Genomic DNA, 24,238 nt, shown 5'->3' with positions numbered 1-24,238 from the left:
GAGAAATATGATCCAGAAAAATTATCAATCAAGTGCAAGGAAAGAACATTTTCAGTCCTGTAATCTCTCTCTCTCAAAATAAAAAAAAAAAAAAGAACCTCACATGCACATACCTCAGCATGCTACTGAAGAATGTGCTCCATAAAACAAGAGAAAAATGGAAAAGAAGAAACATGAGACCACTGAAACAGAAACCAACACAGAAGAAAGGCAACAGTGCAATTCAATCATTAATTCCAGGGAAAACAACAACAAATTGCACAAGAGAAAATGTGCAATGGATAAATAAAATGTGGTAGATGCATCCAATGGAATACCTGTAAAAAGGAATGAAGTTCTGATGCATGCAACAACATGGATGAACCTTGAAGAATCATGTTGAGTGAAATAAGCCAGACACAAAAGGGCAAATACTCTGTTATCATGCTGATAAATAATTATAATTAGGAAACTCACAGAGTCAGAATCTAGAGTACAGGTTTCCAGGGGATGAAGTAGGGTTAGGAAATGGGGAGTTAATGTTTAAATAGCAGAGCTTCTATTTGGGTTGATTGTAAAATTATGATAGTGAACAGTGGTGATGGTAACACAACATTGTGAGTGTAATTAACAGCATTGAATTATATACATATATATATATGAAAACGGTTAAAAGGAGAAATTTTAGGTTGTATATAGATTACTGCAATAAAAATATAAGAAGAAAAACATAGGAGTGTATAACAATGGACTACAGTTAACAGTACAATTATAAAAACGTTCTTTCATGAATTGTAACAAATGTACCACACTAATGCAAGGGACTAATAATAGGGTGGTACGTAGGAACTCTATTTTATGCATGATTTTTCTGTAAATCTACAACTTCTCTATAATAAAAGGAAAGAAAAAGAAAATGTAATCATGGTATGCTGCATGGCATAGCTGTAATTATGTAGTTACAATAAGGCAAGCACCAATTATCAATTTAAACAAAAACTTGGATTTAACTATATAGGGAGAATGAAGGAAGATGGGGTGGGCAGGAGAAGAGTGGAAATGGACTAAATCTTCATTTTCCATAGCTTCATTTTCCATAGAAGTCAATATACAATGTCAATATACAATTTACTTTCCTTGGCTTCTCAAACAAATACTATGTAATGGGTTAGCTTAAACAATGGGATTTTATCAGCTCATGGTTTAAGGCTAGGAAAATTCCAAAAATGAGGCATTAGTAAGGAGATGCTTCCTTCCCAAAACTGGCATTGTGGGGCTGGCTGCCAGTGATCCTTGGTCCTGGGCTCCTCTGACACTTGGCAATGCACACGGCAGCCTCTCCTTTCCCTTTCTTCTGGGATCCAGTGATGTTCAGCTTCTGGCTGATCCCTCTGTGGTTTTCCTTCTACGTGTCTGAATTTCATTCTGTTTATAAAGGACTCCTGGAATCCATCCTGACTGAGTTGGGCCACATTGTAACTGAAGTAACCTCATCAAAAGGTCTCACTTGCAATGAATTCACACCCACAGGAATGGATTAAATTTAAGAACATGTTTTTCTGGGGTACATAGCATAGCCCTAAACCACCACAATGTCTAAAGCAGAAAAATCAGAAGAAAAGTCTTAAACATATAAATTGGAAATATAGAAATAGAAACCCCTGAGACAACAATAAAAATAAAAGTCAGTGCCTCTGAAGTGTTGGAGTTGGGGATAAGGTAGAATGTTTATCAGCATTTGTGTTCTCATTTGACTTTTGTGTTTGTTTGTTTCAGGAGGTACTGGGGATGAACCCAGGATCCTGTTCATGGGAAGCAGGAGCTCCATCACTTGAGCTACATCTGCCCCCCTTCATTTGACTTTTTTAAAAAATTTCTCCTCCCCCTCCCACCCCATTGTCTGCTCTGTGTCCATTTGCTGTGTGTTCATCTGTGTCCGCTTGCATTCTTGTCAGCGGCACTGGGAACCTGTGTCTCTTTTTCGTTGCGTCATCTTGCTGCGTCAACTCTCTCTGTGTGCAGCGCCACTCCTAGACAGGCTGCACTTTTTTCACGCAGAGTGGCTCTCCTTATAGGGCGCACTCCTTGAGCGTGGGGCTCCCCCATGCAGGGGACACCCCTGCGTGGCATGGCACTCCTTGCGCACATCAGCACTGTGCATGGGCCAGCTCACCACACGGGTCAGGAGGCCCTGGGTTTGAACTCTGGATCTCCCATATAGTAGGTGGATGCTCTATCAGTTCAGCCAAACCCACTTCCCTCATTTGACTTTTGAAACACACCTCTAAAGGCCATTCCTAGATCCCCTTGTAGTTCCTGGTCCCTGGGTTAAGAATTCCACCTATAAAATTCATTCTATTTTAAATCTTAGTTTAAATCTGTTAGAATTTGATTTCTGATATTCTACTTGTATAGGCTGGTTTCTATAATGCTTAGCTTTTCACTCTGTATGAAATGGTTCCTAAGGAAACAGTTAAAAATAAATTTTATGTCATACAACACCCAACTAGGCTCATGATCAAGAGAGTGGAGGATAAACTCAGAGTGTCAGTAAAGCTTGGCAAATTCCTTTCTGATTGGAAAAAGACCATTATGGTACTTCACACTAGAGACATACAGAATGCAGTCAGCTCACTTCTCACTTTTACTTACTATATGGAAGAAAAAAATGAAAAGAAAGGTAGAATTTGTGAGGAAAAACTTTAGCATTAGGCTGTGTACAAAATGAGCATCACCAAAATGATTCCCTAAGTTGAGGTAACCAAAACTGCACACTCTAAGAAGCTACAAAAACTTTTAATACTAAACTGCCCTGTAGCTTCCATTTTTTTAATTGGAAAGTCACAGTAATGAAGAAATGTTTTTTTAAAATCTGGGGTGGGCGTTGGGACCACTACTCAGCAATAAAAGAGAAGAAACCTGAAGAAACTCAAATACATGCTGAGCAAAAGAAGTGAGACATAAAATAATAGTACCTACTATATGATTCCTTTTATATATGAAGTTCTGAAACAGACAAAATAATCTGCAGTGATCAAATTCAAATCAGTAGCTGCTTGGGGCAAAGTGTGGGAGAGAAATGACTGCAAAAAAGAATGATGGAACTCTCTGGAGGAATGGTAATACTTTCCAGGGTATATACATTTACCCAAGCTCATTGAACTGTACTCTCAAAATATGACCTTTTTATTCTGTGCAAATTATACCTCAATAAAAATGATTTTTTTTTAAATGGGAAAGGAGGAAGCAGGGCTTTCTTTATCAATACACAACATTTAAATGTAAGAAAGTAGAAGCAACTTGGCCCAATGGATAGGGCATCTGCCTACCACATGGGAGGTCTGCGGTTCAAGCGCAGGGCCTCCTTGACCCGTGTGGAGCTGGCCCATGCGCAGTGCTGATGCGCACAAGGAGGGCCGTGCCACGCAGGGGTGTCCCCTGTGTAGGGGAGCCCCACGCACAAGGAGTGAGCCCTGTAAGGTGAGCCGCCCCTGCGAAAGAAAGTGCAGCCTGCCCAAGAATGGTGCCGCACACACAGAGAGCTGACACAACAAGATGACGTAACAAAAAGAAACACAGATTCCTGGTGACGCTGATAAGGATAGAAGCGGTCACAGAAGAACACACGGCAAATGGACACAGAGAGCAGACAACTGGGGGAGAGGGAAGGAGAGAGAAATAAATAAAAAATAAATTTAAAAAAAAAATGTAAGAAAGGAACCACATTATACCTAACCTGGTATAATTTCCTACTTGTATAAATGTAGTAAGAATATTTTAATTCCATTCTATTTAATTTACAAGAATAATTAAGATTCTGTTACTCTTTGTTTTTCCTTAAACAAATCCATGAAAACTCATGCTGTTTAAATCATGACATCAAAAACAAAGTATACAATTCCTTCCTTAAACACAGGTTTCTTTCCTTTCCTCAGAATTCTAGTAAATTCAGTTGTTCCTAATCACCTCCCTATTCACAAATAGCAAAATTTCCAGTTTCAATATATAAGAACTGCAAGTCACTCTAATTAAAGACTGTAAGCAAAAGGAAAAATAAGGAAGACAGGCTCAAGAGACTATTGGAAATAGAAATACAAGGTGATACAAACACCAGAGAAAAAGAGGCCTAAAGTGCTACCTTGGGAAAGATAAAAGGATGAAAATTAACTGGGGCATTTGAATAGCACTGTGGTAGATTTTGTGAGAGAAAGAGCATAGAGATATGCAGGAGAGTCTGATAGATACAGACCATGGGGTGGAGGTGTAAGACCATCATTTTTTTTTTTTTAAAGAAGGTACCAGGGATTGAACCCAGGACTTTGTACACAGGAAGGAGGCACTCAACCACTTGAGCTTCACCTGTTCCCCAGGCCATAACTTTTAAGTCATAAAATCAGAAAAGCACTGAATTATAAAGGGTAAGATAAAGGGGGGAAATGCCTTTGAATATGTATATTATCTGTAATAAACACAAAAAATATGTAAGCACCTCACTGAAATCATACACAAAAAATATCCTGAAAAGTTTCCCATGAGCAAAAGATGATAAAATTAATACTTAACATTATTCTAAATTTTAAAAGTATAAAATATAAATGGTATTTCTTTTTTTTTTTTTTGTAATAGTAGTAAACATAAATCTACATATACACATTTTCATGGGTATTCTCCTGACCCAAGTGTCCAGCCCTTAGAGTCTTACAGAAAGTGCTTGGAGAGAAATAATTCACAGGGAAGTGGACTTGGCCCAGTGGTTAGGGCGTCCGCCTACCACATGGGAGATCCACAGTTCAAACCCTAGGCCTCCTTGACCCGTGTGGAGCTGGCTAATGTGCAGTGCTAATGCGCGCAAGGAGTGCCCTGCCACACAGAGGTGTCCCCTGTGCAAGAAGTGTGCCCCGTAAGGACAGCCACCCAGTGTGAAAGAAAGTGCAGCCTACCCAAGAATGGCACAGCACACACGGAGAGCTGACACGACAAGATGATGCAACGAAAAGAAACACAGATCCCAGTGCTGCTGATAAGGATAGAAGCGGTCACAGAAGAACATGCAGCGAATGGACACAGAGAGCAGACAACTGGGGGGAGGGCAGAAGGAGAGAGAAATAAATTTAAAAAATAAAAATAAAATTAAAAAAGAAAGAATTCACAAACACCGCTCACTATTCTGTTTAAAGCCCTTTTGAACTATAAATCATTTTTAAATTACCCTTAAAATTCTTATTTTCCAACTTCTTTTCCCTTACTCATTTTAGCGGCTATTCTAAGGTCTTAAATTCTCTTAAATACTCACTGTATCACTCTTTCTGGGAGCAATACCTGCCTTTTGAATTGCAGTATCTGGATATAGTATATAAATAATAATCTAAATATTGTTGAACTTATTGGAAAGATCACCTAATGGTTTTCTTGTGACTGCATTAATGCACTCCAGACTACTGCCTGGATTTTAAATCATGATATCTCTTTATTGACCGATATTTAGTACATCCATTTCTAGAAGCACAAAGGTTTTTTTCCCTTCCAGCATTTTCCATCTTATTAATATATTTAGCCTACAGATAGCTTCCTACCAAAGCCAAGTTGTTCTACTGTGACCATTTTTATGTTAACCAAGTTTACTGTCCATTCTAATCTACTTTTCAAGGTATACTTTCATATAAAAGGGAAAAAAATAAATTTTATTTAAATGTTAATGAATGTTGCAATACTTAATGATTATATTCTAAAAAATTCACTTGTATAATCATATTCATTTTAGTTCCATGTATAGGTAAGAAAAATGTGTTAAGAGCTTGATCTAGCACCAACAAGGCAGCCAAAACTGGAATGAAATGTAAAGTGTGTAAACATCACAATCGAGAAAATACTGCTTTCTCCCTTCAGCCTACCTTGATGTCATCTCATCCATCTAATACACCATGAACAAACACCCAAATTCAAATACCGAAAAGCATCACCTATAAGGTACAAGTCCCCAACTTATATCAACTCATATTGATCCATTATGGTCCTTCTACTCTAGTGGACAGTTATTATTATGAGAGACACTGGCAGAGCCTATGGATTCTGAGATGTTCTCATGCAATAACATTTAGTTTTTACCAATTTTACACAGTAATAGGACTGTCCAGGTAATTTGTTTATTATCCCCATTACTTGACTTGAACAATGATACACGGTATTTTATTTGCATGTATTTTTTGACTCTAGAAAAAGTTCCAAATGTACTTGACTGGTATAAAAAAGTTTTTAAAGGAGAGTTAAATTAATCTGCCAGCTCAAACTATTCTCAAGGACATAAGAGTCTACCAACACAATGTAAATCCATATACAAAACTAATATCATAAAATGGGAAATGTAGACAATCCTGTGGTCTTAAACTTTAGAAGGTAGCAAAGCACAAACATGCACATCTTATATGAACATGCACATCTTCTTTTCATCTGCCTTAGTCCCCACTAAAATCTAATCAGAGAATGGTGTTTACAGCAGCTAGAGTAGTCCTTTCAAAAGGTTAGTCACAACATACTAGCTGTGCTCATGGTCATGCTCAAAATCTTACATACTCAGAGTAAAAAGTTAAGGTCCTTACAGTTACCTACACACCCTACATGACATGGACGTGGCCCCCTCTGCCACACCTCATACACCAGCTCTCTCTTCTCATCTCCTGCTACTCTCCCCACTTCTCACTTTGCTCCAGCTCCATTGGCCTCCTTGTCACTTCTCCAAAATTCCAATCATGCTTCTGACTCAGGGTCTTTGCATCTATTAAATTCCCTATTCCTGGAATGCTCCTTGGGACTCTCTTCCTTGCCCCCTTCAGGTAATGGCTCAAATGTAACCTAAAAAGGCTACTCTGACCACCCCATTTAAAATAGTAACTCCATAGCTCCCCTTCCTCATTTTTTTTAATAGCATTTTTATCATATGGTATATTTTACTTCTGTATTAATTTATAATCTGCCTCCCCTGGCTAGAATGTAAGCTATATGAAGGCAGAAAGTATTTTCTATATTATTTACTGCTGTACCCTAGAACCTAAACCAATGCTTAGCACAAAGTAGACAATATATAGAGGCTGCATAAATGTTGTTAAATATTATATATTTCTTTGTTTTTCTGTCTCTTTCCATTAGTATGTAAACTCTATGACACCAGAGAATGGTGTTTTTCCTGTTATAGCCCCAGCACCTAAAACAGAACCTGGCATGAGTTAGCACTCAACAGGTATTTGCTGAATGAATCCTCATTACATTCTTTTGGCAGATAGCTGAGAGAAAGTTTCACCTCAGATTTACACACCCTCATCATCTTGTTTGGCTCTAAAATAATGTAGACTGCACCACTTGATAGCTCAGCTGGTAGAGCAGAGGACTGCAGATTGGACATGTGTGAAATAATACAGTCCAATTATTACTGAATTATCCACATATTTACTTTAAAAAGTTCATACCTATATTTTATAAATAATCAAAAGTAGCATTAAAAACCAAAAATGAGAAGAAAAGATTAGTAAAGAAATATCAATGTTCCCTTGGTGATAAGAAATGGATTTTCATGGTAAAAAATTTATTAATCCACAGAATGAAAAAAAAAATCCACTTTCATTTTTCCCCAACATTTTTCTTCTCCCATTTACCAATCATTAAAGGCTTTTTTTGAAAAGAGCTTTAGTCCTTTATTTTGGCCTGATATTGAAGCTAATTCATTACACTGAATTATGTGACATTTACTTTCTTAACAAGTGTCCGATATAATAAACATGCAAGTTTTCTTTTTTGATTTGTTTTGCTCAAACTGCAGCATCCTTAAAAATGAGGATGTAGAAAAATTGTGGCTACTAAAACAAATGTGAAATCATCAAGATGAGGCTCTCTTTTTCAATACCAGGCAAACATTCTTTGTTAGTAACAAAGATGCTATTGACTCAGAGCAATAGGGAGTCAAGGTAGAAATCATTGCTGCTGCTTCCCTTGAGATTAGGACATAGTCTCTTCAGCCAACCAAACTAATCAGAAAACACAAATACTAAAAGGTCTTTCACCCTTGCTGTGATTACTTGAGGCAAAGCCGCAGAAGGTCAGAAGTTCTATACATTCATTTGCTGACCACTCTTGAGCTCAGTATATTGGGTTGAAATGGACTATAGTTTACTTTAAATCTAGAGCTACTCATCTATAGTTTTCCCTAGTTTCACAGATAAATCCATAGGATGAACTCACCACTTGTAAAGGCTAAGAATTACAGTATTCCTTTTGAAAATGCCCAGATAATTTAAAAATGTAATGAGGGCAGCACATTGCTTTGAAAAAGGTTAAATGCTTACTGATTCTGGAACAGTACTCTTAGAGCTGAAAATCATATGTCAACAGTATTCTTGGGAGGATAATTTATGTATCTGCTTACCAAATCTTAACATAAGGTCGAGAGGACAGGAAATAAAGCATTTGAGAACACTGTAAGCACAGCTATTACTGGACAGATACAGTCCAAGGAGTCCCCTAACTGATTTAATGACACAGGCAGTGGATTTCAAACTATGATCTATGCAGCCCTCAGTCTCCACAGAAGTGCTTCAGAGGCAGCCATGAGGGCAAGGGAGGGAACCAAGCATCTTACGAGGCTCTGAGCCTCTCACCCCAACACCAAACAAGAAGAGAGCACCACTTTTCTTATTGTATAGTATGATGGAGTTGTGCAAAATACCTCATTTCTAAAAATGTGTGTGTCTAAGGATGTGTGTGTGTATTTCTGTTGCTTAGAAATAAAATGAATAGGGAAAAAGATGTGGTTCAAGCAACTGGGCTCCTGTCTACCATAAGGGAGGTCCAGAGTTCAATTTCAGGGGCCTCCTGGTAAAGGCAAGCTGGCCCAGGTGGCAAGCTGGCCCAAACAGAGAGTTGGCCCACACGGAGTGCTGGCCTGCACAGAGTGCTGGCCCGCATGGAGAGCTGGAACAGCAAGGTGACGCAACAAAAAGAGACACAGAGAAGAGACAATAAGAGATGCAGCAGACCAGAGAGCTGGGGTGGCACAAGTGATTGAGCACCTCTCTCCCACTCTGAAAGGTACCAGAATCGGTTCCCACTGCCACCTAAAGAGAAGACAAACAGACACAGAAGAACACACAGCGAATGGACATAAAGAGCAGACAGGGAATGTAAAACAATGGGGGGGGAAGGGATTAATAAATTTTTAAAAATAAAAAAACAAAAAAATTAAAGGTCTGAAAATCAGCAGCAACGTTGTTGTGTCAGGAAGGACAGAGTTAAAATTATAAATTTATTGAGTCAAGACTAGACATAATTATGCCTGGCAAATAGCCAGTGCTAAAAAAGTTGCAGCAGTTATTGTTGTTTATCAAAGAGTAGTCCTAAAAGGTATTAGAGTGGCCCTCAAAATACACAGCCAAGAGCCATAACAAACTGTGATGTGACAACACATAACCCTTATTTGATCAGTTTATCCCATTTAATCCTTTAGAACTAAAGTTATGGTACCCAGAAAATAAGAGCTTTTCAAGAACCTACCGTGAAAGGAAGAGAAAGAAAAGAGAAAGACAGGAGTCTGAGAATGAAAAAGAATGAAAGAGAAAGGAAATACCTGCAAAATAGGAAAAGAAAATTTAGAGAAGTGGCTGTGGCTTAATTAGTGGGGCTCCCATCTACCATATGTGAGGTCCTGGGCTTGCGTCCCAGGGCCTCCTTGTGAAGGCAGGCTCTCCCACATGAAGGGGAGAGCCACCAGCCCACCAGTGCCTCGGAGAGCCAGATCAGCAAGGTGACGCAACAAAAAGGGAGGCAAGCAAAAACAAAGAACACCACACAGCAAATGGACACAGAGAACAGACAACAAGCAAGCCACAAAAGTGGGTGGGGAATAAATAAATAAAATACAGACACAGAAGAATGCACAGAGAATGGATACAGAGAACAGACAGCAAGCAAAAAAAAAAAGCCACGGCAGGGGGAGGGATTAAAACAAAATTTAAAAGTACTACATGTTTATCAGTACTAAAGCATGATATTCAAGAATTTGGGGATTCAAAACAATTTCACTACATTTTAAAATAATGTATAGGTTAACTTTTCTTCACTTCATAAAAATTACCAAGAATGTACAATGATTGCACAACTTAAAATTAAGTGAGACACATACATATACACACATGAAACACTGAAAACATTTGATATAATGTGGTAGGACCCTCTAACAGTAAGACGGCTAGAGTCTTAAGCTTTGCTCTTTGGTTTAGATACCTTTTTGTATTCCTCAAAGTGAAGCCAGCATCCAAGTGTCATTTCACACAGTAGTGAGAAGTCACTGTACAATCAAAGGATAAGACACAGGGGAGGGAAGAAGCCACCCCAGACTACCATCTGTGATCCTCTTCAGCCAGGCTTTCCACACATCTGCAAAACCCCTGAAAAACGGCATTATAAATTTCTCATCAAGGGCTACCAGCCACCACCATAGTGCTTCTCCAAGCCACAGCGCCTGTACTAAAGGAAGGCACTTCAATCACTATACCAAAAGAAGGAATGTTTACCTGTTTTATTTTATTTCGTGAGTTGGTAATGCGCTCTGTGATGCTCTGGTATGTGCGAATGGCTGTTGTCAATTCTGTATAGTGCTGCACAATCAATTCATCCAAGTCACGGTCACACTTCTCATAGGCTTCTTCAAGCCGTCCCTTCTCATTTTCTCTGTCTTCAACATCATCACTGGTAGACAAAGTCCTGGTAAAGACAGAGAATATATCAAACTGAGTAAAAGGTAAAAGAAAAATGCAAGAATGATGAGTTAGTATGCTAGCATCTTACTAACAAGGAAAGGAAAGGGCTTACTAACAGACAATGTGAACCACCTTCTTGTTGGCAGCCTATCCAAGGAGTCTTTTTTTTAAGATTTATTTATTTATTTGTCTTCCCTTCCCCCGCCAACCGCCCCCCCCCCAGCTGTCTGCTCTCTGTGTCTATTTGCTGCATGTTCTTCTGTGAGCATTTCTATCCTTATCAGCGGCACCAAGAATCTGTGTTTCTTTTTGTTGCGTCATCTTGTTGTGTCAGCTCTCTGTGTGTGAGGCGCCATTCTTGGGCAGGCTGCACTTTCTTTCGCACTGGGTGGCTTTCCTTATGGGGTGCACTCCTTGCGCATGGGGCTCCCCTATGTGGGGGACACCGCTGAGTGGCACAGCATTCCTTGCGCACGTCAGCACTGCACATGGGCCAGCTCCACACGGGTCAAGGAGGCCCAGGATTTGAACTGCAGACCACCCATGTGGTAGACCGACGCCCTATCCATTGGGCCAAGTCTGCTTCCTATTATCCAAGGAGTCTTTCCTCTCACATTTTTCCTTGTCATTGGAACTGGTTTGAATCAAAATGGTAGGCAGTCATGAACCTTGTGAGAGGCTGGGCAGGTCTTGATTTGTCTAAGTGAATCCTTATCATTCCCAGTAATTCCATTTCCCTTACCAGTGGCTCACCCAGTCTGGACAATAAGACCCGAGTTTTCTTGCAAGGAGAGTAAAAGGAAAACAGATCCCCTCTCCTGATACTGGATATTGTTTATCCAAAGCTGAGGTACTCAAACACTTCAGCCATCTTACAACCATGAAAGGGAAGGGAGCAGAAATGCCCATCTCCAGCCTTATCATCATGCCACCAAAGCAGCCAACACTGCAGCTGCCAAATCTCAGGACTTCTCGTTAGGAAAGATAGTAAATATCCATTGTTTAAGCTGCTTCTCTTATTTGTAGCTGAGAGTACTAACTGAAAAAATTAAACACTGAGGAACCACCTGTCAAAGAGCTCATTTGAAAGACCTGAATTTGGTACAGAGCACCCAACAGTGTGGAAATAAGGTCATATTAATTCTAAAGTCTCTTACAACAGCAGTAGTCTAAGCTATACTACAAGACAGACCCAGCATTTGCTAGTCTTTCAACAGCACTAACAAGATTGATATGAATCAACAATAACCAGGGAATGAGATAGATAGACTTATTAAAAATCTTGCAATAAGTTAGTTTGATACATGGTCTGCAGATCTTTATTTCCTCTATTACCTTTCTTGGATAATTTTTTTTTAAATTTAGTGTTATAATCAGTAACAAAGAAACCTTTTTCCTCTTATCAGTTAACTGTGGTAATTTAGAGTTTCATTAAATTCCTTCATATTTGTCAGTATATACATTCAACCTAGTTTATTTCATTTAACTTTTTTAATTTAGGGAGGGGGTATTTTAGGTTCTCTTGATGACGAATGTAATCAATTATAAATCCATCACCAGAATTGCTTTCAGAGATGGTCTGTCAGCAAATCAATCACATTTGCACCTCTACATATTTACAAGCAAAAAACTGTACAACAGTTATACTCCAAACTATCATTTACAGCAAAGGATCTTAATTCATGAGCCACAAAATAGGTATAATTTCTTTTTTAATTTATAGGAAAATTCAGCAAGCCAGGCTTTAACTTCTGTCTAACCTCCAAAAAGAATTTTGTAAATGTGTTATGGAAGTCAAGAAACCAGGTATAGCATGAAATGTGAGGGTGGGGAGGTCAGGAAACAGAAATATAAAAGGAAAATGCAAAAAAGCCTCTAAGGACAGTATGGTAAACTACAGAAAACAAGACTACCAACCCCATGACTTCGATTAAGGCCTTTACTATGCCAGACCTCTATTTACTCATCAGTAAACTGGTGATCCTAAACTAGACTAGACTATCTCCAAGATAACTTTCAGATAGAGAATTCCACCCAAATGTGACTATTAAAATTAACTCAGGGAAGCGGTTTTGGACCAACAGATAGGGTGTCTGCCTATCATACAGGAGATCCAGGGTTCAAACCCAGGGTCTCCTGACTGGTGTGGTAAGCTGTCCCACACGCAGTGCTGATGTGTGTAAGGAGTGCCGTGCCACACAGGGGTGTCCCCCATGTAGGGGAGCCCCACGCATAAGGAGTGTGCCCCACAAGGAGAGCCGCCCCACATGAAAAAAGCACAGCCTGCCCTGGAGCCGCACTCACAGACTGGTGATGCAGCAAGATGATGCAACAAAAAGAGACACAGATTCCTGGTGCTACTGACAAAAATGCAAGCGGACACAGAACAACACACAGCGAATGGACACAGAGAGCAGAAAAAGGGGGGGAGGGGGAGAAATAAATAAATCTTTTTTTTTAAAAATTAGGTCAGAGGGAAGTGGCTGTGGCTCAAGCAATTGAGCTCCTGTTTATCATATGGAGGACCAAGGTTCAATCCTCAAGTCTTCCTGGTAAAAAAATTAAAAAGGTATCCCCAACCTGCATGGCAGGGAGAGGTGCAGACCCCCACCAGGCAAAGCGAAGCATCAAATTTGGGTTCAAAGATAAAGCTACCCAGTTTACTTGCAATATTTGGGTATAGAATAGCTTAGCATATCTTCCTATTGTTTCTATGATGCATAACTCTGCTCTTTGAATCTAAAACCTTCTGGGCAATTCACCTAAAGTAAAGCAAAACCAGAAAATGCCTTCAATTTGTGAACTGTCCCAAAGGGAAGAGTTTCTAGAAATTTAACTCTATTATTTCTCCTTATAATAGCAGACATCCAAAGAATTTTCAAAACTGCACTGAATCAGTTTGCCATCCTTATAATGCTTTGCATGATTTCCTCTCCACCATCTTTTATGGAAGGAAACATAACAGGTATCTTACATTGTTTATGTTAACTACTGGAATTACATTAAGTAAAATGTCAGGCCCAGAGAGGACACCTTCTCCAGCATCAGCTGTCACTGTAACACATCACTGGAGTATTAGGAGTTATTTAAGAAATTCAAAGGGTTACTGAAATGAAGGTTAGAGAGTAAACTAGGTCACTAAGAGTTTTTAGCTCATATTTTCATTTTTAGAAAAAATATTTATATAAGGAAATATCCTTTGCTAGGTTTGCCCATTTGAAATTCATTCTCTTGATGTAAATTGGGCTGAATGACATTTTACCTTTAGTTAAAACTACTTACATTATAAAGCTCTAAGAATACAAAAGCATTAAAGGTTCTGGGTTGCTGTTTTTTTACAGAAAGGAAGACAGCATGGATAATAATAATAACAGCAACAATATCTACTAATATTTAGGGAGGCTTACTAGGAGCTGCACCCTTTACGGAGTATATGTGCAATCCTCATAGCAACCTTTGGTTATTATTCTCCTCCCTCCCTCACTTAACAGATGATGCAGCTGAGATTGAAGAGGATAAATTAATTTGCCCCACCTCAATCAATGAGGGTAATGAGAGTACAGGATTCAAGACTGGATTTGTCTGTTTTCAGATTATGCTCTTAACAGCTCCAGTATCACGGACTCTGGAATTAGAATCCTGGCTCCACCATATGATCTTGGTAACTGCACCCCTTTTTGCTCATCTATAAAACCGAGATTATGCCTACTTCATAGGGTTGCTGGTGAGAATTAAATGAAATAAAATAAGGCTGAACACTTGATAAATATTGTTATTTTTAGCAATTATTGTTGTAGCAGTAGTAACAGTACGAGAACAGCAGCAGTAAAGACAGCAATATTTTCCCACAATATAATGGAAAAGAAATCCTCTGCAGGCAAAAGTTCAAATTCCATCGCCTCCACCTACTAGATCATTTGGCCTTGGGCATGAGATTTAACCCCTCTGAGTCTCAATTTATTCCTCCTTAATATCAACAATTGTGAAGGGTCTAAGATTTTAGTCTCCTTGCAAGCTAAGAAGTTAGCCTGCCAGTGTCTTAGATGCTGGTAGAAGACACAAGACTCCTGGGCCAGAAAGCAAGGACTTTATTACTCACAGCACAACAAGCAGCTCACCATCAGCATATTTACACTAGTTGCCTTTGCCCTGATGGGGCTACACGGATGGGCCCAAATGGATGGCTACCGGAGAGGAGCCCTGAACTTGAAAACTGAACTTTTTTATACTGGGCAGTAAGCAGACATGCCTGCTCTTTGCTCTAAAGAGACACAATTATCTTCCTAGGCTGTTAAACAAACATTCTTGAAAAGATAGTCTGTCTAGAACAAAGAGCAGTTAGTGCTCCACGCACAAAAATTTCAGATACACAAGAGACTCAGGAGAATTGTCTCCCAACAGTAATGAAACCTAAGTCATTGTATTCCTTCAAGGACTGAACCATAGCATGGTGCCAAGCAATAATAGGCAGTAAAGATTCATTCCCAGACTGTTTTCTTTTCTGAAATATGACACCAGAAGTACAGTGCACCACACAACAAATATTTGCAAAATGAATGAATGGTAGACTGTAAAACATAAAACGGCAGACCAATTCTAAGTAGAAAATTCCCATATATACTACCAAAAACCAGAATAGACAACAAATTTCCATTTAGGATTATTTTAAGCTCGCCACTTGACCAGAACTGACAGCAGTATAGAAGAGAATATTTGTCATCTGGCTCATCCACCACCCAGGTCAGGAACCTCTCCTCAGCCTTCTAACCCTCTTCATGACAGAAAGCTAACTAGCTCACAAAACAATTTATTGCAATTCTGAACAGCCCTGCTTATTACAAAGCCTTTCAATAAAATTTTAAAAATGTACCCTCTTTATAATTTCTACCCATTGATCCTAGTCCCACCTTTTTCAGCAACACAAAATAAATCTATTTTCTCTTGAACAAAATTACCCTTTAAATCAAGGGTTCTTAACAAGGAGTCTGTGAGCCTGAATTTAAATTTAAAATATCATTGTTCTTGTGGGAATGTGTTGGTGTGGGTGTGATATATTTATTAAATAATACACAGCATAGTATGGACTTAGTAAGGGGTCCATGGTTTTCACCTGACTGGCAAAGGGGTCAGTGGAACAAAAATGGTTAAGAACCCCTGCTTTAAATAGTAAAAGACTCTCAATACTGTCTCAGGTTAACCACCCCCATTTCTTCAACTGTTTCTTCCATGACATGGCTTCCAAGCAGCCCACCATCCTTGTGACTTCCCTCTGAAGACCTCTCAAAACTATGTAACACTCACGTAGAACTTACTATGTGCCAGGCATTAATCTTACTTAAACATAATTCATTTATTGCTGATAATAATCTTGTGAAGTGGATGCCAAAATTATTCATCATTTTACAGATGAAGAAACCAAGCTGTATATTCAAGGCACACTTTGTAAGCAGAGCCAGGCCTCAAACATGAATTGTCTGGCTCCAGGTTCTGGCTCTTAACTTCTATATTTCTTCCTCTCCAGAAGTGGTACTCAGAACTGAACACAACATACGCTTAATATGGTATGATCTGTCTAACCAGAGAGAGGCTTAAGAGAGTGCTTAAGGCAACCACTTAGTTGGATTTTATAAAATATCAAGTCCAAAAGTTATCTAAGATCCCTTTGATAGTATGCTGACAATCCAGCTCTCATTCATTGTCTACTTGTGAAATTTTAAAACTAAATGCAAAGATTTACATGCATCCTTATGTCCTACATTTTGGGAAAGGGAGGTGGAAATGAGGCACAGAATATAAAGTATTGAGTCCCAGTAATATGCCATATGATGCAGTGGTTATTTTGCATACACATAATTCAAGACAATCATGGTAAGTCTAGTGAGATATCATCTTTATTTTGAAAAAATAAGGAATCAGAAGCTCAGAGAGGTAAAGTAACGTGCACATGTGCACACAAACACACGCACACCTAAGAAGTATTAGAAATGGAATTCAAATGCAGTATACTTGACTCCAAATTCCATGTTGTTTCTATTCTACATGTTATGAAATTCTACCCTTCCTGATATCAACTCTTTTGCTGTACCCTAAAAAAGCTACAGCTTATATGTAAAGAGAAAGCATATAACTAGGATGTAAACTACACTATGCAGCTTTTTTAGTAATAACAGTTTTGAATCTGAACATGATATGAGCAGAGGATCAACAATTGAAGTTGCCACCCCAAAACTTATTTAAGTTACTGAATTATTCTTTTGCTTTTTTCCCATTCCCATCTAAATCTATGGTTAAGTTGATGGAGGAACATAATAAAATAAACTACATTCTAGTAAACTAGAATAAACACAGAGACATTTCTGGACCACTGAGAATTTTTCAATAAGACAGCTCTGGTATTTTACATGATGAATTACATCTCTAACCATGAGTAATTAATCCCCAAGGAGGAATTTATTTACCTAATGAGCTCCAAGGACCATTGTACACATGTTAAGCTCCTGTTAAAAGCACCTGAGAGAAACAAGTACATTATATGGTTCTAGTGAATTCACAGTCATCAGCTCCAAGCAAGTCCTAAATGCAACCAAGAAAACCCTGGGTAAATAACGAGAAAACTAAAACTGAATTTGTCAGTTTCCTGTTTGTATACCAGCTTCTGAATTTCAGTGTAGCCAGTTAAGTTTTTGGAAAGGAAAATAACTAAGTCACCACCGCTGGCTCCTTCTATAGAGCAATTTTACTTTCCCTCTGATTAATTGGTTTTTGTTGGTTGGTTGTAGAAGTACCAGGGATTGAGCGCAGGACCTCATACATGCCAGGTAGGCACTCAACCACTGAAGCCACACCCACTCCACTTTACTTTCACTTTGGACTAATAGAATAATGGAGCCCAGACAGGAAAAAATATATAAAGTTAGTATTATTCTTTAAAAAGACAAAAAGAAGATCAAATAAAAGAAAAAAATGCTCCTATGAAAACAAGGCCAGTCATCAAAAGTTGACCCACCTCTCAAGAGGAACAATATCCTTCCATCAAAGATAGAATAAAAAGATACAAAAAGGAAAAAGAAAAGTCTAGGATAACAGCATTAATAATATACCACAAAAGTTTCTTAGCACCGTAGTCAATTCAAGAGGCTTGCTTCCCTGTGAACAATAAAGAGCACAGGCTTTGGAATCTAAAATCCCAGATTCAAATGATGATTCTGCAACTTTTGAGGTATTTGACCTTGGTCAAGGCACTTAAATTCTCTGAGCCTGTTTCTTTCCTTGAAAAATAGGCAAGATCATAAAAATAACTATCTTACCAGGTTATTGTGAGGGTTCAATAGGTGTAAAGGTATGTGAAGGTGCTTTGTAAAACAGGAAGTGTAAATACCTGTGTTGCCTGATACATACATATTTTTTAACAAATCAATTTTATTGATACATATTAATAAAGTAAACAATCCATTCAAAGTGTACAATTAATGTTATTTAGTATAATCACATAGTTGTGCATTCATCAATTCAATCATTATTAGAGCATTTTAATTATCTCAAAAGTAATTGTAAACAAAAAATTGACAAACAACAAAAAAATTAATCACCTCTCAATCTCTCTCTGTTTCCCCTACTGTACACAGATATATTATTATATTTATTATATTAAGAACAAAATAAAAAAATCTGTGAATCACAATATTTTAGCCCAAATCCCCTAAAGCCTCCCGAATTCAAAAGTTCCTGAGAGGGAAACGGACTTTGGCCCAGTGGTTAGGGCGTCCGTCTACCACATGGGAGGCCCGCGGTTCAAGCCCCGGGCCTCCTTGACCCGTGTGGAGCTGGCCCATGCGCAGTGCTGATGCGCGCAAGGAGTGCCCCCCACACAGGGGTGTCCCCCGCGTAGGGGAGCCCCACGCGCAAGGAGTGCGCCCATAAGGAGAGCTGCCCAGCGCGAAGGAGGGAGCAGCCTGCCGAGGAATGGCGCCGCCCACATTTCCCTTGCCACTGACGACAGAAGCGGACAAAGAAACAAGATGCAGCAAAAAGACACAGAAAACAGACAACTGGGGGAGGGGAGGGGAATTAAATAAATAAAAATAAATAAATCTTTAAAAAAAAAAAATAGTTCCTGAGAATATTTATTTATGAACTGGGATCAGATCTTCTCTATATTCTTTCAGTGCCTGGTACATTATGTGTTTAGTAAATGCTAAATCATTTGCAGGGGCAACATGCAGGATTGAAGAAGTCATGGACAACTCCCTGCCTTGAGAAAGAATTGCAACTAAATTATCTCACAAAAACAATGCCTGTTCAAAAAGCTCTATGAAAGGACAAACAATAGCTACAATAATCCTATTTAATTCATTTATTCATTCAACAAATATTTATTAAGCACCCATTACCAGGCAGAGCTCTAAGTACACCCATTGTCAGGCAGAGCTCTAAGCGACTTGAGATACCACAGGGGAACAAAAGCAATCCTTCCCTCATGGAGGCATTTCCTGGTTTAATAGTTATCATGTTTGCCTAACTCTTAAAAATTTGGGCGGGTGGGGGGGAGGAAGGAGGGAGGAAAGCAATCCCTCCCTCAGATGTTTACATTATAGTGGGAGCAGGCAGTAAAACATATAGTGATCATAACACATTTGTATCTTGAGGAAGGGGTAATAGCTATGAGAAAATAATAATAAGGCAGGACAGGGGGGCTGGGAGCTATTTTCCATACAGAGGTAGGCCAGGGAAGGCCACCCTTGAAAGATGTCATTTGATAGAGCTTTATTGGAAGTGGGGGAGAGAGACAAGCAGTTATCTGGGAGAAGATGATTCCAGAGAGAACAAGAGATACAAAGGCCCTGAAGTAGGAGCATGTTTGGCATGTTCAAGGACCAAGGAGTTGCAAGGATGCCAATGTGGTTTTAGAGAAGAGAACAAGGAGGACAGTAATAGGAGACAAGGTCAAAGAGGAAGCAGGGAGCTAGATCAGGTACAGCTTCGTGACCCCACTGGAGTGAGTGTGAATAGCGAGAACTCTGTTGCTGCTTTTAAAGGATCACTGTGGCTACTGACAAACTCCAGTGCTTCCCAGGGAAAGTCGTCCATGATACCTAACCCACTGCAATTTTAAGTCTATTTCTCCTCAACCAGTATTTAATGGTTGGGGGTGATAAAAATTCTCTGAATAACAATATTTACATTCAAATGTCATTTTAATTATATCTCACCTCTTTCCAAAAAGATCAGACAGGTAGATAACAAAAAATAAGCTATAAATGAGAAGTTAGGAATAAAGAGAAGAAGGTCAAAACCATGCCATACAGCTGACAGCCCGCACCATGGAAAGCTGATGGCCCACGCCACGGACAGCTGACAGCCGGCACCGTGAGGAATTGGCGCAGCAAGATGATGCAACAAAGGGAGCCGCAGAGGAGAGAGAGAATGAGAGCCACAGCAGACCAGGGAGATGAGGTGGCTCAAGCAACTGAGTGCCTTTCTCCCACACTAGAGGTTCTGGGATGAGTTCCCAGTGTCTCCTAAAAAGAAAAGACGAGAAAAAAAGACAAGCAGACATGGAAAGAACACACAGTGAATGAACAAAGAGAGCAGACAGCAAGCACAAACAACAAGGGGGGAATAATAATAATAGATTAAAAAACAGTGCCACATAAAAGTAAAACACAAATATGCACATCATAGGGGGAAGGGGAAGCATAGACTATATGTAATGAACTTCAAATTTAGCTCTGAGATTCCAGGAAGCCAAGGCAAAAAGAGAAACAGAGCCAGTTATATAATTCTCATCAAAAAGATATAACAGGGAAGCAGATTTGGCTCAACTGATAGAGCATTTGCCTACCATATGGGAGGTCCAGGGTTCAAAACCCAGGGCCTCCTGACCCATGTGGTGAGCTGGCCCATGCGCAGTGCTGATGTGCGCAAGGAGTGCCCTGCCACGCAGAGGTGTCCCCCGTGTAGGGGAGCCCCACACACAAAAAGTGCTCCCTACCCAGGAGTGGTGCCGCACACACGGAGAGCTGACACGGCAAGATGATGCAACAAAAAGAGACACAGATTCCCAGTGCCTCTGACAAGAATGCAAGCAGACACAGAAGAACATACAGCAAACGGACACAGAGAGCTAACAATGGGGGGTGGGGGAAGGGGAGAGAAATAAATAAAAAATAAATCTTAAAAAAAAAAAGATATAAGATTCCTCATGTTCTTTCATAATCTGTAACAAATGTTCCACAACAATGTTAGGTGTTGGTGGAGGGGTAATGTATGGGAAAAAATTCCCATACATTATGCATGACTGTTTTATGTTTTGTAAGCTCACTTCTCTAATAAAAAGTATTAAAAAAAAAAAAAAAAAAAGATAAGATTCCAATTCCCCTGAGGAAGTAAACTTTGAAACAGCCCTAAATTCTAAAAGAAATCTTTTGTTTAAAACAACATAGTGAACAATATCCTCAACAACTTTCTCATAGTAGAAAAAGTAATAAATTTTACATGGCCATTTCTTATAGGATCCTCAAGAACATAACATCAAAACACAACTCAGGCCTGAAGATTTTGAAAGACTCCGCATATAACCCAAGTGTGAAGCTTTCCAAAAATCCAGTTTAATGCAAGAAGAGAATGTAGGAAACTGATAGAACTAAATGACTTAAACAATGTTTCATAAATTTCCTCCTCTAAGCAAGGCTTTTAATAGTTCAACCTGACCAGCTGGCAGTTCTTTGAAGAAAGTATAGTACAAGTATTGTATTAAAAGGTGAAAACAGAATAGGTGATACCAGACTACCTTTCTGGACACAAGTTTAGAGAATTTTAATAAAGGAATGAGTCCCCAGAGTAGTATCCTCTAATATAATTTTGGTTATATTTACAGAATTTGGGTTGGGTCAATTCTCAAGCCATAAGCAACAGAAAATCTTGGCAAATCCACAAGCATTAGCTGCCCAGTATACCCCCAAATAACTAATTAGCCTGCTATAAAAAATATTTAATAAAAGGCACCTGAATTTTGGTGACATCTGCACTGCAGAACAATTAGCATCCTCATGCTTTCAGAAGATAGTTAATAGGCTTAATTGTCTACTAAGGGCATTCCTGGTTGGTATCCAGTAAACTCTCCTCCAGGAATAATAAAGAGTAACAAAACAAATAATGGAAATCCCTTCAAGCAACTCAGCAAAATTAATTACAGTAAGACTTCACATATCAAAAATGATTTACCAGGAAGCTACAGCTCTATGAAGCACAATCTACAAGAAGAATCAGTTCTCCTCAGTGGCTCCGTTTTTGAAGAGTACTCAAACTGGATGTCACAAAGTCCCTTCACATTTAACTCATCAAGGGCCAGACTTCTCACTCAGTGCTACCTTTGCTCTTTTTAGGGCAATTCCAACAAATTTTAAAAAACAACATAATGGAACGCATGAGACAGAAGGCCTGCCTTATATGTTTATAAAATATTCTAGCATATATTACCATAAAACAAAACCTGAGCATTTTTAAACTCTCAACAAACGTTTAATAGTTAACTAATTTTAGAACCTCACATCACTCAAGAAAAAATGAACTATTAACCTTACTCATCTTTCAAAAACATAATATTTATTCCTTTTTATTATTGATCCTAACATAAGGAAAAAGCATCTAGATCTGACATGATTCTTCAAAACACAAATCCTATTTTCTTTCCCAAATTGCTTTAAACCAGAAGACATTAAATTACACTATTAGACCTATTTAGCACTTATTTCCATTTTTTTTTCCTTTAAAATACCTAACAGCCAATCTTAGAAATGTCTGTTAGCAACATATTCCTATTATGTCTGTAGGGGAACTAAAGACAGGTTTTAGTATGAGTTGAGCAAAAGTACAAACTGAAGAGAAGGAAAATAGATAGCTAAGAATAAAAAGTAAACAAGGTGAGAAGTAGGTCTTCCAAGCTTGTTATACTAAGCAGACCAGTTTGTACATGACTATTCATGTTTCCAACGAATTTCAAAAATAAGAGACCTTCATTATAATTCTTACTTTGTATAAAGAATTGCACATTAAAGAAATGTTTGAGATGTGTATCACAATGTAATCACACAAGATATGGTTTCACTCAATGCATAACCAAATCTACATTAACTCTTAAATTGGATTTTATTATATTCAATTACACATTGTGATTGCTTGTTTCTTAATTATGTCTTATTAGATCCCACAAAACACAAGATAATCCCATCCCAAACGATAGCAATTCAAGATGACAAGTCCCTCTGAAAAAGTATTCTAATGCACTAGAACATAATTCGGTCCAAAGTGATTCATTTAATATCAAGTGAGAGTAAACAATTTCTATTTTAATGTCAATTGAAAAATCACTGGTGTCTTGCTTCAGACAGCACTTAGAGCCAATTACTACGCCCAACACATGCAGTTTTTCAATAGTTCAATTAACTCATCTATACAGAACACTTCTGGGGACCACAAGGTATAATTTTTTTTTATTAGAGAAGTTGTGGGTTTACAGAACTCATGCAAAAAACACAGGATTCCCATATACCTCCCTATTATTAAAACCTTGCACTGGTATGGAACATTTGTTACAATTTATGGCAGCACTTTTTTATAAGTGTACTATTAACTACAGTCCACAACTTAAGGTTCACAAAGTAAAAATTTTTTAACCAACAAAGGTCATTATCTTAAATTAAGTAAAACTGTCCAGCGTTGGCAAACTCAACTTAAAATCTCCCAACTGCTCTTACCCATACTCTACCTTTTTCCCACTTCCAATTTAAGCCCCATATTCTCCTTAAAGCATTGTCCAAAATGATCTTATTTTTCCACTCAAGTATTTTTTGTTTCTACAATACATTATAGCATTTAATAATTTTAAAAGTATATACTATATTCTTATTCAGAGTCTGGTGAGTACCTGAGAAAAGATATTCTACAAGATAGTAATAGGTGTTACATGGTCAAATAAATTGTAAAAACTCTGGGTAACACAAACTGAGGAAGGTTTCTTAACTTTAGGACCTCCAGAGACTTAATATGTTAATGTGCAAAGTGTCTGGGAGTGAGTGAGGGTATCAGGGTGGGAACATGGACAAAATATGAAGAATATATTATGCAGCATTTCTGTAAAGTATTAATCTATAGATGAATACATTGTGTCCCTCCCCCAACCTATACATACTCCGATCTTGTAACATCTGTGCCCCCACTGACTCCAACCCCATCATTTTGAAGCAAATCCCAGACATTACATCATTTTCCTGGCATGTATTTCAGCATGTATCTCTTAAGCCTCTTTAACATAGCTGTAAAAACATTTATCACAGCTAAAAATAACAACAATTCTAATTGGTTCATGCCTTATTTCTCCAACTAAATAATGTTCTAAGGCAGGGGTTCTTAGGGGCCCATGGAAAGATTTCAGGGGGTACATGCACTTAAATTGAAAAAAATCAACTTATCTTTATTTTCTCTGCCCTCCGATATTAAGTGTCATAAAACTATCTGCC

The 24,238-nt window shown here is 38.5% G+C and overlaps 1 protein-coding gene across 1 annotated transcript in view; it reads right to left on the bottom strand.

The window, feature by feature from the left end:
• The window catches only part of EXOC4 (exocyst complex component 4), a 909,491-nt gene that overhangs the window by 877,857 nt on the left and 7,396 nt on the right, over positions 1–24,238 (bottom strand). Inside the window, exon 2 of the mRNA XM_058297373.2 lies at positions 10,536–10,725. Within this exon, the coding sequence (XP_058153356.1) occupies positions 10,536–10,725 (190 nt within the window). The remainder of the gene's footprint in view (positions 1–10,535; positions 10,726–24,238) is intronic.

The sequence above is a fragment of the Dasypus novemcinctus genome, chromosome 5, assembly GCF_030445035.2.
Source record: "Dasypus novemcinctus isolate mDasNov1 chromosome 5, mDasNov1.1.hap2, whole genome shotgun sequence".
NCBI lineage: Eukaryota > Metazoa > Chordata > Mammalia > Cingulata > Dasypodidae > Dasypus > Dasypus novemcinctus.
The sequence above is the reverse complement of the archived record's forward strand: the minus strand, read 5'-3'. Positions and strand labels throughout refer to the sequence as shown.